Genomic DNA, 13,412 nt, shown 5'->3' with positions numbered 1-13,412 from the left:
TGTGTAGTTCTGGGCTGATTCCTCACCGTTCTCATGATCATTGCAACTCCACGAGGTGAGATCTTGCATGGAGCCCCAGGCCGAGGGAGATTGACAGTTCTTTTGTGTTTCTTCCATTTGCGAATAATCGCACCAACTGTTGTCACATTCTCACCAAGCTGCTTGACGATGGTCTTGTAGCCCATTCCAGCCTTGTGTAGGTCTACAATCTTGTCCCTGACATCCTTGGAGAGCTCTTTGGTCTTGGCCATGGTGGAGAGTTTGGAATCTGATTGATTGATTGCTTCTGTGGACAGGTGTCTTTTATACAGGTAACAAGGTGAGATTAGGAGCACTCCCTTTAAGAGTGTGCTCCTAATCTCAGCTCGTTACCTGTATAAAAGACACCTGGTAGCCAGAAATCGTTCTGACTGAGAGGGGGTCAAATACTTATTTCCCTATTTAAAATGCAAATCAATTTATAACATTTTTGACATGCGTTTTTCTGGATATTTTTGTTGTTATTCTGTATCTCACTGTTCAAATAAACCTACTATTAAAATTATAGACTGATCATTTCTTTGTCAGTGGGCAAACGTACAAAATCAGCAGGGGATCAAATACTTTTTCCCCTCACTGTATAGGTTTGTCTTATTCCAGAATACACCCATAATTGTTATCCACACAGTAGGGTTCTATGTTTTCCACTCTGTGATTAAAAGTAGTTCTCAGAATAGAGCATTTTTGAATTGCTAATTATGTTTGTTATTATGTAATATAAGGGGCATGCATCAAGATCTAAAGCATGGCAGATTGAGCTGCTGTGGAGTGTTGTGCTACTTGGGCCTCTAGTTCCTATGCAGGCTACAACATGTTACCAGAAGAATACGTTCAGGAAATGTAGTATTCTTATATTTTATAGAGTACATTTACAGTGCAAAACCAGTGGCATGTCGTCAGTAAAGATTGAAAAAGGTAAGGGGCCTAAACAGCTACCCTGGGAAATTCCTGATTCTACCTTGATTATGTTTGAGAGGCTTCCATTAAAGAACACCCTCTGTTTTATGTTAGACAAGTAACTGTTTATCCACATTATAGCATGAGTGGCTTTGTTTCTACCATAAAGGCCTGATTGGTGGAGTGCTGTAGAGATGGTTGTCCTTCTGGAAGGTTCTCACACCTCCACAGAGGAAGTCCGGATCTCAGAGTGACCATCAGGTTCTTGGTCACCTCTCAGACCAAAGCCCTTCTCCCCCAATTGCTCAGTTTGGCCTGGCGGCCAGCTCTAGGAAGAGTCTTGGTGGTTCCAAACTTCTTCCGTTTAAGAATGATGGAGGCCATTGTGTTCTTGGGGACCTTCAATATTGCAGAAATGTTTTGGTACCCTTCACCAGATCTGTGCCTTGACACAATCATGTCTCTGAGCTCTACGGACAATTCCTTCGACTTCATGGCTTGGTTTTTGCTCTGACATACACTCTCAACTGCTGGAGCTTATATATTCAACATACAGAAAACATCTCAGAGGGTTGATCTAGCTGCAGATAGCTAATTCTCCTCTATGTGTTTTCCCCTTGCTGCTAATAAGCTCTTATCAATCTAAGTAAATTAATAGAGAACATCTGGTTATCTGACGGTCTATGCAGCAACTATTGTATTAGAGACAAGCTCTGGTTATTTGATTTATTTTACAAGACAAGTTGTTAAGAACAAATTCTTATTTACAGTGGCAGCCTAGGAACAGTGGGTTAACTGCCTTGTTCAGGGGCAGAACAACAGATTTTTACCTTGTCAGCTCAGGGATTTGATCTAGCAACCTCTCGGTTGCTGCTCTAACCACAAGGCTATCTGCCGCCCCAAGTCCTGCCAACTCAAAAACTGCACAATAAATGTGTAACCAAGGGGGAACTAGTGCATTTCTCTGAGAAAAGCTGCTTCGGTGCTACCAATCATCCAAAACACTTGAAACTCTTGTAAAATAATTTGCATTTATTTGATCAAATAGACTTTGAAAGGGTAGACATGCAGAAATTCCTCTTGTCAAAACACTTGCTGTTACAAAAGTAGTTCTTCATGCAGCGTAACAGGTTACAGGTTCTTCTTGGTGAAGCGCCTGAATGGCTTCATCATTGCTGAAAAGACCCTGACAATCAAGGATTGTTTTTTGATAGGCTGAGATATGGAGGGAGAAACCTCTCCAGCTGGAGATTCAGCACCATGAGCCTCAATGTGTGGAGCTAGAAACACAAGAGAAATGGATGGGGAGAGAGAGAGAGAGAGAGAGAGAGAGAGAGAGAGAGAGAGAGAAATACAGTATAATAACTTTGATAAATAACAGTGCAATGAGTTTGGTAGGCATACTCTATGTTTCTAACACACACCTAAACAAAACTACAAGCTATAGCAGAGCTCTAAAACATCCTTACCTATGCAATGTCCATCAGTAGAGGTAATCTCAGTCTGTTCCTGGACTGAATGGCAGTCCTTTTTGTTTCCTCTCTTGGAACGCTAACAGGAGAAAGGTAAAGAAAATGGTACAGAGAATATATAAAGAAATGGAACACTTCTGAATCCAAGGCAACAATTTAATGATGAATAAAAACATATTTATCTCATATATTTGTCTTATCATAGCCACATCAATAACATCAGCACCTAACTGGAACAAAAAACAAATGCTAACTCCCTGCTATACCTTGAAGTTGATCCTGAGTTTGGTCATTGAAAAGCAAAGGAAGCTCCTTCTTGCTTTCTGCTCAGCCCCCCTCTCTGTCTCAGCCTGGTCTGCTGGGTTTGTTGCAGCAGAAGCTGGTCTTGACGCCTCCTTGCGTCCCTGTACCAGCTGCTGGGTCAAGGACTTTACCAGGACTCTGTCAAATGCAGGGTCCTGGGAGGAAATAGCTGCTTGCAGGGTGTTATAAGAGCCAAACTCCTCCATCAAGTTTTTATGTACACCTCTGAACACCCTGTGGATGTGCAGGTTCTGGGAATATTCCTGTGTCCTGGAGAATCTGGATGCAGCACAGAACTCAGACAGGACTTGTCTGATGAGTTGCTGAGATGTTTCTGTCATGTCTGGTGCCTGTTGGAAGGGTCCATCTAGGGCTGAGGGTCTGATCTTCGATAGCAACCTTATCACCAGTACGGTGACCAAACAGATGACATCATCTTTGCTGGAGTCCATCAAGTACTGCAGTGGGAATGCAGTGGCACTGCTGATGTCTGGGCTGATTAAGAGCTCCCTCAGATGGCCAGAGCTGCTGGGGATGCTCACCTCCTTCTCTTCAATGTCAATCCCATCTCCCTTTGGTACCAAAGAGGTTCCCTTGCTGGTGAAAGATGGAGTAGTGGAGGATCGAAAAGAGGCTTTAGCACTCGGTGGTCGGCTGCTGTCAGTCATTGGACTGTTACGATGCAGGGGTTCATCTGTGTGTGCCATCATCTTTGTCCTTAGGTCACTTGTAGAAATCTCTGGCATTTTAGAGTCCCTGGTGTCGATGCAGGAGCTCCTGACGATGGGGCAGGTCAGATCAAAAGGCACTTCGTCAGGGATGGGAGTGCCAGGGAGGTTGATCTCTAACTCACACTCTGACCTAGGACCCTTTGAAGAGCTAGACAAGGAACTACGACCCTTTAAAGAAGTGGACAAAGATGAACAGGTTCTAGGGATGTCTTGGCAGACTTGTTCACTGTCATCCTCACTTTTCTCAACCTCCTTCAGCATAGTTCCTACCATATCGTTGATCTGAAGGAGCTCCCTGGAATCCTTAATTCGCCCTAAGTTTGAGATTTCACTCTGGATAGCAACCAGGATTTCCCCAAGGGTCTCTTTGGAAGAAGCATTTTCTGTCCTTTCGGATCCGGATGGCTTCAGCCCTGTGAAGAAATCCTTAAGTATGTTCTTCATATTGACGCAGATGGTCTTAGCTGTTGACCAAAGCTTCTCTTCTGATATTTGAACACTCAATTCAGTATCATCCAGTTGGGAGCCCCCGTGGGAGCACTGCAAAACTCTCCCACTTCTTTCCAGGAGCACAGTGTCAGTGGACTCATTTTTCTGGAAAATAGTCGCCATTCCTTTGACAAAGGTTTCCACTAATCCAGGGGCTGTATTCTGAGAGGACATGGAGGCAATCTCTGATGGCGAGCTAGATGATAAGCCAGCCTGCAGACTTTTCTGAAGACCAGTATGGCTGATCTGTGTGATAAAGGAATGACTGGATCTCATCAGCACTTTACTCACTGCCTCTTCTGCCTGAGTCTGAAAGTCATTGCTAGAGAGCTTCTTAATGCTCTGAATCAGACTAGTAGAGGACTGTGTGATTCTGACACTCTCTTCTGAGCTCAGTTGAGAACATTGAGTACTCACACTCAAGTCTTCATTGGGTGAGGGTGACTGGGAAATAGTATAGTCATCAAGCTTTGATAGGACACCATCAACAAGCCAACAAGCATCTAGGGACTCATCAGATGAACTGACAACGGCCAAGCATTTACTCTCCACTTTTGATAACTCTGACTTGTAGATGGAAAAAACACTGCTAAGAACTTCTTGAGTGCTGTTATCCAGATTGGAGAGACAGAGAGCTGGTATTGGTTGGCTCTCACTGGGAACTCTACTAAGTTTGGTGCTGGGTAACTGGACCTCAACAGTTGAAACAGTTGCCTTTTCCAGGGTGTCTGAAGACTCCTGAAGAGAAGCATCCTTAGCCACACCTTCTTCTCGAGCGGATAGAGTTAAAAGGTCCCTCAGCTTTGCTCGTATAAGGCCATAGAGTGTGCGGGCTGGAGAGAAGGTTATCTTCTGTGAAAACCCTGTTTTGTGGTCATTTACAGGAACTGGCCAATCAATTGCTTCACATTTGCCTTCAAATGATGCTATCGTCTCCATGCCTCCCACAAATGCCTTAACAATCACTGCGGCAGTGGAGCTTACAGATGTCAGGGCTGTGCAGCTGGTATTCAGGGGAGCTTCAGTAAGGCTAGGAGCAGCACTAGAAGGCCTAGAGGAAGGAGCCACGCCAGAAGAGCTGCTGACTTTCCTTGTAAGGATGGTGCTCACCGCCTTGAGGGCTTTAGACTGAAAGTCGGGGCTAGAGAGGGTCTGAAGCTTTCTGGACACCACACTGCTAGAGGATCCAGTCTCTTTGAGAGAGTGAGTGGTCCCTTCTTTCCCAGATGGACACTCAACATCAAGGTCACATTGAAGATTGGTCAGAAATTTAGACCCCAAGATTGTCATCTTCTTGGCCAGATCCAATAGGATGTTGTAGTCCTGTGCCATTTTGTCCATTGTGCCGACAATGGCATTCAGCACATCATCGGTCACAGGGTCCATGAGGGGCTCGATAAACCCTACCCACTCTGGCTCAGACGTTTGGCTCTGTAGCTCGGCCAGGATCTGCACCGAGGCTACCCGAATGACCTCCTTGCCTGCTGCTATGTCCTGACTGTCCATAGGGGGGCAACTCCCCGAGCTGGCCTGAATGGCCACTGAGAGGCCAGAGTTAAGCTGGTGTACTACCTCCCCCGCGATAGCATAGCTCAACTCTGAAGAGCTGGAGGAGGTGGGGTTGGAGTGACCCTCAACCAGGGATATCAGGAGGCTCTCTTGCGTTACCCCAAAGAGAGCTTTCAGAGGCTCCTCCATGAGGGGAGCCTCTCTAGTTGCTGGCAAACTCTGCAATGAGGTCTGGGAACTTGAAGATAAACACACAATCACCACATATGCCATGAAAATGTGACCAGCCAGCTGGTATCTAATCTGGGTCATTAGTGAGCTTGAAAATCAAATGAGAGCAATGATGGTTTACTTCTCATACCACCGTAGTTCTAGAAGCCTAAAGCCAACTGACATGAGTTTTGCCAGATTTTGTTGTTTGTACGACATCAGAATATGATTAATTCTGAAAGGCATGTACCTACCTGATCTATGTATTCATAGATTACTTTACATTTACATTAGATTTAAGTCATTTAGCAGACGCTCTTTTCCAGAGCGACTTACAAATTGGATGAAAGGGAGATACCTATTCAGTTGTAAAGGGAAAGGGGGATACCTAGTCAGTTGTAAAGGGGGATACCTAGTCAGTTGTAAAGGGGGATACCTAGTCAGTTGTACAGGGAAAGGGGGATACCTAGTCAGTTGTACAGAGAAAGGGGGATACCTAGTCAGTTGTATAAGGAAAGGGGGATACCTAGTCAGCTGTAAAGGGAAAGGGGGATACCTAGTCAGTTGTACATTTACATTTAAGTCATTTAGCATTTATTTTACTTTATGGCTAACCCAGTTAAAAATTACTTTCACCTGGACCCACCCCCTCAGGGGCAACATTTCTGACCAGAACTTCAAACTACAAGGTATGAATTCCAAGTTAATAATTTATGATAAGTATGGGTCAGGTCTTGCAATTATTAAGTTGAAATATTGCTGTGAACATACCTCTTAGGCGACCAGCATGGTGATGAGGTTCTGCGAGTGGATTTTTGGCGGCACCCTGCACTGCCATTCCTCCTCCTCTCCTTAGTCCAGTAGTTCATCTCACTGATCAGCAGCCTTTTCTCTCGCTCATCCAGACTGCCTAAGGAATCCTCAGACCCTGTCAGAGAGCACTGGGATTCTGGGGAGGCTGCCCCACTCCTCAGGTCCACACCCATGATACGAGCTAGCGCTGGTAGGAGAATGCGGAGGGCTGTCTGGGTCACGACCTTAACAATCTTCAGACACAGCATGGAGAGCTGCTCGAATGTGAGCTATGGCCAACAAACAGAGTAATGTTTTTGTCAATCAAGCAATTCCATGACACCATTCCCTATATAGCGCACTACTTTTGACCAGAACCTTATGTGGAGAGACTTACGTTATTTTTCATGCCATGCTGAATCACTCTCCATTGGCTAGAGAAAAGAAAAGAAAGGAAACATATTTTAGCTGCACACTGGTGTTGAGTTAGTGGAGTCACTAGATAGCCATGTTAGGGAAAATAAAAGTGTATTTAATTAAGCTATTAGCAAGTACATGAGCCATTTTGTTCTTGATTTACAGGAAGAGTTAGGGGTGTGGTTACGGTGATGTTAGGGTTAGGTGTAGTGTTTGAAATCGCATTTGTGGTTAGAAGGTGCACTATGACTATAAATTCAGAGTTGTTGTATGTGAGGTTGGAGAAAGACATGGGACTTGCTCATCAGTTAGACTCCTCAGGAAGGAGAGGAGGATTGGGGCACAGCATGTCCCAATCTTGAGAGAAGGCATTAGAGTCCTCTGAGCCTCCTTCTCCAGCTGCTCAATGATAGATCCCCTTTCCCGGAAACCACACCCGGGTGTCTGAGAAGACTCTGGGAATCCGCAAAGAGAAATCTAAAGTTGAATCTGAACTTTATATCTAATTTCCTTCACCTTTAGTGATTTGATTGCACTGGACAGGTAAAAGCACATCTCTCTGCGGGCCTCCACTATATTGCTTTCACCTATATAGATACTATCTTCTCAGATCAGTGCTGATGAATTTGAACACAACCTGCACCCAACATGAAGTAATCTCGGACCTGCACCAATGCTGCTGTCCTCCTCCACGGAAGTCTTCTTGGCACTGCCACTGGACTTACGTTTAGCCTACATGACAACAGATTATAGGTCTCAAAGCAGATCTAAGGTCAGTGTAGCGTCTCCTCCTAATGCTTTAAGGTTAGGATTTAGTGATAGTAAACTAATCCTAGATCTGTGCCTAAGTAGGCAGAGGATGTGTAAAGGACAGCATATTTCTTACCTTGCCTCCAGTCCTGTTCTTGTTGTTCTCATGTGTCTCTGTTTCATCCTTCATATTCTCCACAACTTTATTTTGATCATCCGGGGAATCCTCCCATTTCACGCTCTGGTGGATAAATGAGAGGTCAATAGCAGTCTTAGGTTGTGACTTCATAAAACAACTTATTCGCTCCTATTTTAAACAAAATGGCAATAGTGGTCAGATTTCAGTCCATGGATCAAACCAGTGAGACCTATTGCTGTGGTAGTGACCTACTATACTGTTAGTAATTTCTCCTCTAAACTCAAAATAGGCTAAATGAACCATACCTTGCTGTTGTCTGACATGATGTGTAGCTTATTGTTGTAGGCTATTTATAGGCAATACTAATATCTCCTTTGAAAAAACGTCAGTGAACCATCGGCAGACAACTGAAGTGAATATGAACGTCCTTGAATTATGCCAAAGCATTGTTGAGTACTCGATTCCGATTGGCTGAAGCAAGGGCATTCCTCAAAGATGTCATACACACATGATGTCACAATTAGGCCTAAGTCTAATGTCTATATGAATTGTCAAATGTCATTAGAAAACAGATCATAGCTTGTCAAAGTTCTGCCAAACGAAAATATTTGTAAGTGCACGTTTTTGCGTTTAATTTATGGTTTATCAAGCATCCTCATTCATCACCATGCACAAAAACGTAACTCGCTGCAATCCATTAGCTATAATTCTGAGGTTGCAAAGCTGCAAAACTAGGACATGCAATAAATTATAACCACTTGCACTTAGAATAATTTAAAATCAATGACGTTCTAAGGGGCTTTAACTATTTCAGCATTATGGAGCTGTCCGCTGCATAGAGCTGACACCATTCTAGGCGTCAGGGGAACGTGCCATGGTGCTGAAATGTTTCGAGTCTGGGCAGCACCTGAGACCGCGACATGGTGCTGAAAGGGAGCAGGGCTTAGTTCTATGGGTATCTCATGTGGATTTTCCTGCAAATACTTATTTCCCTATACTTATTTCCCTCATTAAAATGCAAATCAATTTATAACATTTTTGACATGCGTTTTCCTGGATTTTTTGTTGTTGTTATTCTGTCTCTCACTGTTCAAATAAACCTACTATTAAAATTATAGACATAATTTCTTCATCAGTGGGCAGACATACAAAATCAGCAGGGGATCAAATCCTTTTTCCCTCACTGTAAATAGAGTTGGAGTCTAAGTGTGTGTGCACACAGCCACCTCTTTAACCACTCTTCAAAATATTTGGCAGCCTTTGAGATGGAGAGGCAGGAGAATGAGTGACAGAAGAAGAGTCTAATAAAAGCATGGCTTCTCTCCCACTCCTGCTCACAGCAGCAGTGCAGTGGAGTAGCTTCAACAGCCATAGGCCCAGGGATTTCACATCACATTCCATGATGCAATGCAGAATACGGCTTCACACAGAACAATCACCAAACCCATTAGATAACACTTCGCACATCACAGCCAAACATCATGTATCACATGAAGAGGCATGTGTGTTCTCCGGACGTGATACTTTGTCATGGACCTTCAGTTTCGATCTTCGCTCTCTCTCTCTCCGTCTCCCCCACCTCTCTCTCTCCCTCTCTCTCTCTCTCTACCAAACCTGCTGTCTCGACCTCTGAATGTTCGGCTATGAAAAGCCAACTGACATTTACTCCTGAGGTGCTGACCTGTTTTACCCTGTATAACCACATTATTATTTGACCCTGCTGGTCATCTATGAAGAACGTTTGAACTACAGTACTTGAAGAACAATCTGGCCTTAATGGCCATGTACCCTTATAATCTCCACCGGCACAGCCAGAAGAGGACTAGCCACCCCTCAGAGCCTGGTTCCTCTCTAGGTTTCTTCCTAGGTTCCTGCCTTTCTAGGGAGTTTTTCTAGCCACCGTGCTTCTATATCTGCATTGCATGCTATTTGGGGTTTTAGGCTGGGTGTCTAAATAAGCACTTTGTGACATCTGCTGATGTAAAAAGGGCTTTATAAATAAATTGTACTGATTGATTGACGATTGATTGTATGAAATGGAGTAGCATATATCCATCATGTAAAATGAACAATGAGCACTGTCTCCATGGAGTATAGCACTGCAGCCTTAGGCAATGTATATTTGTGTGGTGCATAACATTATCTCATATCACATGCATGGCAAGACATGATTGATGTAATTAGATGCTCTGGAGAGATCCCACCCTCCTTCCCCAACACATGTAGAATGCTTACAAACCACCAGAAACCTGTGAAATGGATCAACAGATGTTGTTTATCTCCTCAAGGTCTGTTGATTTACAGTATCTCAGAATCAGGAACTGTCATATCCCATGTGATATGAGATAATGTTATGCACCACGCAAATATACATTGCCTAAGGCTGCAGTGCTATACTCCATGGAGACAGTGCTCATTGTTCATTTAACATGATGGATATATGCTACTCCATTTCATACACAATCAATCAATCAATCAATCAGTACAATTTATTTATAAAGCCCTTTTTACATCAACACATGTCACAAAGTGCTTATTTAGACACCCAGCCTAAAACCCCAAATAGCATGCAATGCAGATTTAGAAGCACGGTGGCTAGGAAAAACTCCCTAGAAAAGCAGGAACCTAGGAAGAAACCTAGAGAGGAACCAGGCTCTGAGGGGTGGCTAGTCCTCTTCTGGCTGTGCCGGTGGAGATTACAAGGGTACATGGCCATTAACCCCTGGTCGGGGACGGACATCCAGCGAAAAATCCTATCGCCATTTGCATAACAAAATGTCTTTTTTTTTTTTTTCAAATATAGGACTATATTATATCGTTTTAGAGATAAACCTCTCCTGAATCGACCCACGTTGTCCGATTTCAAAAAGGCTTTACAGCAAAAGCACAACATTAGATTATGTTAGAGGAGTACATCGTAAAAGTATTCACATAGCCATTTTCCGACCAACCACATGCATCACAAATAACCAAAAAACAGCTAAATGCAGCACTAACCTTTGGCAATCTTCATCAGATGACACACCTAGGACATCATGTTACACAATACATGCATTCTTTTGTTCGATAAAGTTCATATTAATATATAATAACAGCATTTTACATCGGCGCGTGACGTTGACTAACTATTTTTCCTCAAATGCATCAGGTGAAACAGCGCTTCAATTTACTAAATTATTTGAAAACATTTTTAAAATGTAATATTGTCATTCTAAGATTTATAGATGAATATCTCTTGAAATCACCTGTAATGCCAGATTTAAAAATAACTTTACTGGGTAATCATACTTTGCGATGAAAGGGGGTGCGATACTCTGAAAAATAGGCTAACGTTACAGGTCAGCGTCATCTTGGAACAATCGCATATCAAATCTAGTCTTGTATATTTTTGAAAATATTTCCTTACCTTATTATCTTCATCAGAATGCACTTCCAGGAATCCCAGGTCCACAAGAAATGTATTTTTGTTCGAAAAAGTTATTCCTTTATGTCCCAATAGCTTGTTCTGGTTAGGGCGTCCTGAAGGCTGCAACAAAAGTACCGTTGTGCGCGAAACCTCTCTTACCAAAAGTGATTTTTTTTACATTTAGGTTCGTTCAAACATGTCAAACGTTGTATAACATAAATCTTTCGGGCCTTTTACAACCACAGATCCTATAACATTCAAGGGGGACAATTTCATTGTCTTTCAAAACGTTTCGAAAGGTGGGGGTAGCCAGGGGCGCTGGCGTCATAATGCGTTCCATAGCCTCTCTTTCAGGCATTTTTCACAGTAGGAGACCCAAACCACTTTGTAAAGACTGGGGACATCTAGTGGAAGCAATAGGAAGTGCTCAATGAACCATAGCTCACAGTGTGAGTTATAGGCACAGCGCTGAAGTTGAGTCCGCAATTCAGAATTCCACATCCTGTTACGATCGGTCTCGGGGTTTTGACTGCCATATGAGTTCTGTTATACTCACAGACACCATTCAAACAGTTTTAGAAACTTTAGGGTGTTTTCTATCCACATATATTAATTACATGCATATCCTAGCCTCTGAGTTTGAGTAGAGGCCGTTGAAAATGGTGTAGCGCCCCCTATCCTAGGCGACCGTCAAGAGGTTAAGGCCAGATTGTTCTTCAAGTACTGTAGTTCAAACGTTCTTCATAGATGACCAGCAGGGTCAAATAATAATGTGGTTATACAGGGTAAAACAGGTCAGCACCTCAGGAGTAAATGTCAGTTGGCTTTTCATAGCTGAACATTCAGAGGTAGAGAGGTAGAGAGGTAGAGAGAGAGAGGATCGAAACTGAAGGTCCATGACAAAGTATCACGTCCGGAGAAACACATGCCTCTTCATGTGATACATGATGTTTGGCTGTGATGTGCGAAGTGTTATCTAATGGTTTGGTGATTGTTCTGTGTGAAGCCGTATTCTGCATTGCATCATGGAATGTGATGTGAAATCCCTGGGCCTATGGCTGTTGAAGCTACTCCACTGCACTGCTGCTGTGAGCAGGAGTGGGAGAGAAGCCATGCTTTTATTAGACTCTTCTTCTGTGACTCATTCTCCTGCCTCTCCATCTCAAAGGCTGCCAAATATTTTGAAGAGTGGTTAAAGAGGTGGCTGTGTGCACACACACTTCGACTCCAACTCTATTTACAGTGAGGGAAAAAGTATTTGATCCCCTGCTGATTTTGTACGTTTGCCCACTGACAAAGAAATGATCGGTCTATAATTTTAATAGTAGGTTTATTTGAACAGTGAGAGACAGAAAAACAACAAAACTATCCAGAAAAACGCATGTCAAAAATGTTATAAATTGATTTGCATTTTAAATAGGGAAAATTACTCAGATCAAACAAATCAAACCGTTGTAATATAATGAAGTGTAATATTACCTGTGGAGCGAAGCGAAGTGCGACTGCTCGCTCCAACTAGCAACATGACAGTCAGTCACCTCTAAGCAGGACTCAGTAGAAACGCTATGTGTTGGATTTGTCCATGTCTCGCTAAATTAACCTAGCTACCATAACAGCTGTGGAGAATTTATTCTGCAGTTTTAAGGGATCTCTCTGAAGGTTTTAGATGATACAGTGGAACTTCGTCCTCTGGATGAAGAACTATACATCTCGGCTTGGCTTCATTGCATTATTGCTTGGGAAACGTTGACATGCCCTTTTTGTTGACGGATGGATGAAAATAATGTAATTATAGTATCGTTATACATAGGCTAGCAAGAAAATCCGCATGGGATACCCATAGAACTGAGCCCTGCTCCATTTCAGCACCAGGTGCTGCCCAGACTCGAAACATTTCAGCACCATGGCACGTTCCCCTGACGCCTAGAATGGTGTCAGCTCTATGCAGCGGACAGCTCCATAATGCTGAAATAGTTAAAGCCCCTTAGAACGTCATTGATTTTAAATTATTCTAAGTGCAAGTGGTTATAATTTATTGCATGTCCTAGTTTTGCAGCTTTGCAACCTCAGAATTATAGCTAATGGATTGCAGCGAGTTACGTTTTTGTGCATGGTGATGAATGAGGATGCTTGATAAACCATAAATTAAACGCAAAAACGTGCACTTACAAATATTTTCGTTTGGCAGAACTTTGACAAGCTATGATCTGTTTTCTAATGACATTTGACAATTCATATAGACATTAGACTTAGGCCTA

The 13,412-nt window shown here is 43.0% G+C and overlaps 1 protein-coding gene across 5 annotated transcripts in view; it reads right to left on the bottom strand.

The window, feature by feature from the left end:
• Window positions 1–1,948: 1,948 nt before the first annotated feature.
• LOC115173347 (uncharacterized) overlaps window positions 1,949–13,412 on the bottom strand; it is a 29,498-nt gene continuing 18,034 nt past the window's right edge. Inside the window, exons 1-8 of one of the 5 annotated variants that reach the window (XM_029731346.1) lie at window positions 8,054–8,098; window positions 7,746–7,850; window positions 7,525–7,591; window positions 7,161–7,314; window positions 6,840–6,876; window positions 6,422–6,732; window positions 2,406–2,487; window positions 1,949–2,216 (exon numbers count right to left, since the gene is read on the bottom strand). In XM_029731346.1, the coding sequence (XP_029587206.1) occupies window positions 2,406–2,487; window positions 6,422–6,732; window positions 6,840–6,876; window positions 7,161–7,314; window positions 7,525–7,591; window positions 7,746–7,850; window positions 8,054–8,071 (774 nt within the window). In that variant the 5' untranslated portion in view covers window positions 8,072–8,098 and the 3' untranslated portion in view covers window positions 1,949–2,216. Of the gene's footprint in view, window positions 2,217–2,405; window positions 2,488–2,674; window positions 4,818–6,421; window positions 6,733–6,839; window positions 6,877–7,160; window positions 7,315–7,524; window positions 7,592–7,745; window positions 8,099–13,412 lie in introns of those variants that run through there. The other 4 variants (XM_029731345.1, XM_029731343.1, XM_029731344.1 and 1 more) reach the window with 4 other exon arrangements.

Source organism: Salmo trutta, chromosome 34 (assembly GCF_901001165.1).
Source record: "Salmo trutta chromosome 34, fSalTru1.1, whole genome shotgun sequence".
Taxonomy (NCBI): domain Eukaryota; kingdom Metazoa; phylum Chordata; class Actinopteri; order Salmoniformes; family Salmonidae; genus Salmo; species Salmo trutta.
This window is presented reverse-complemented; position numbering and strand designations above follow the sequence as displayed.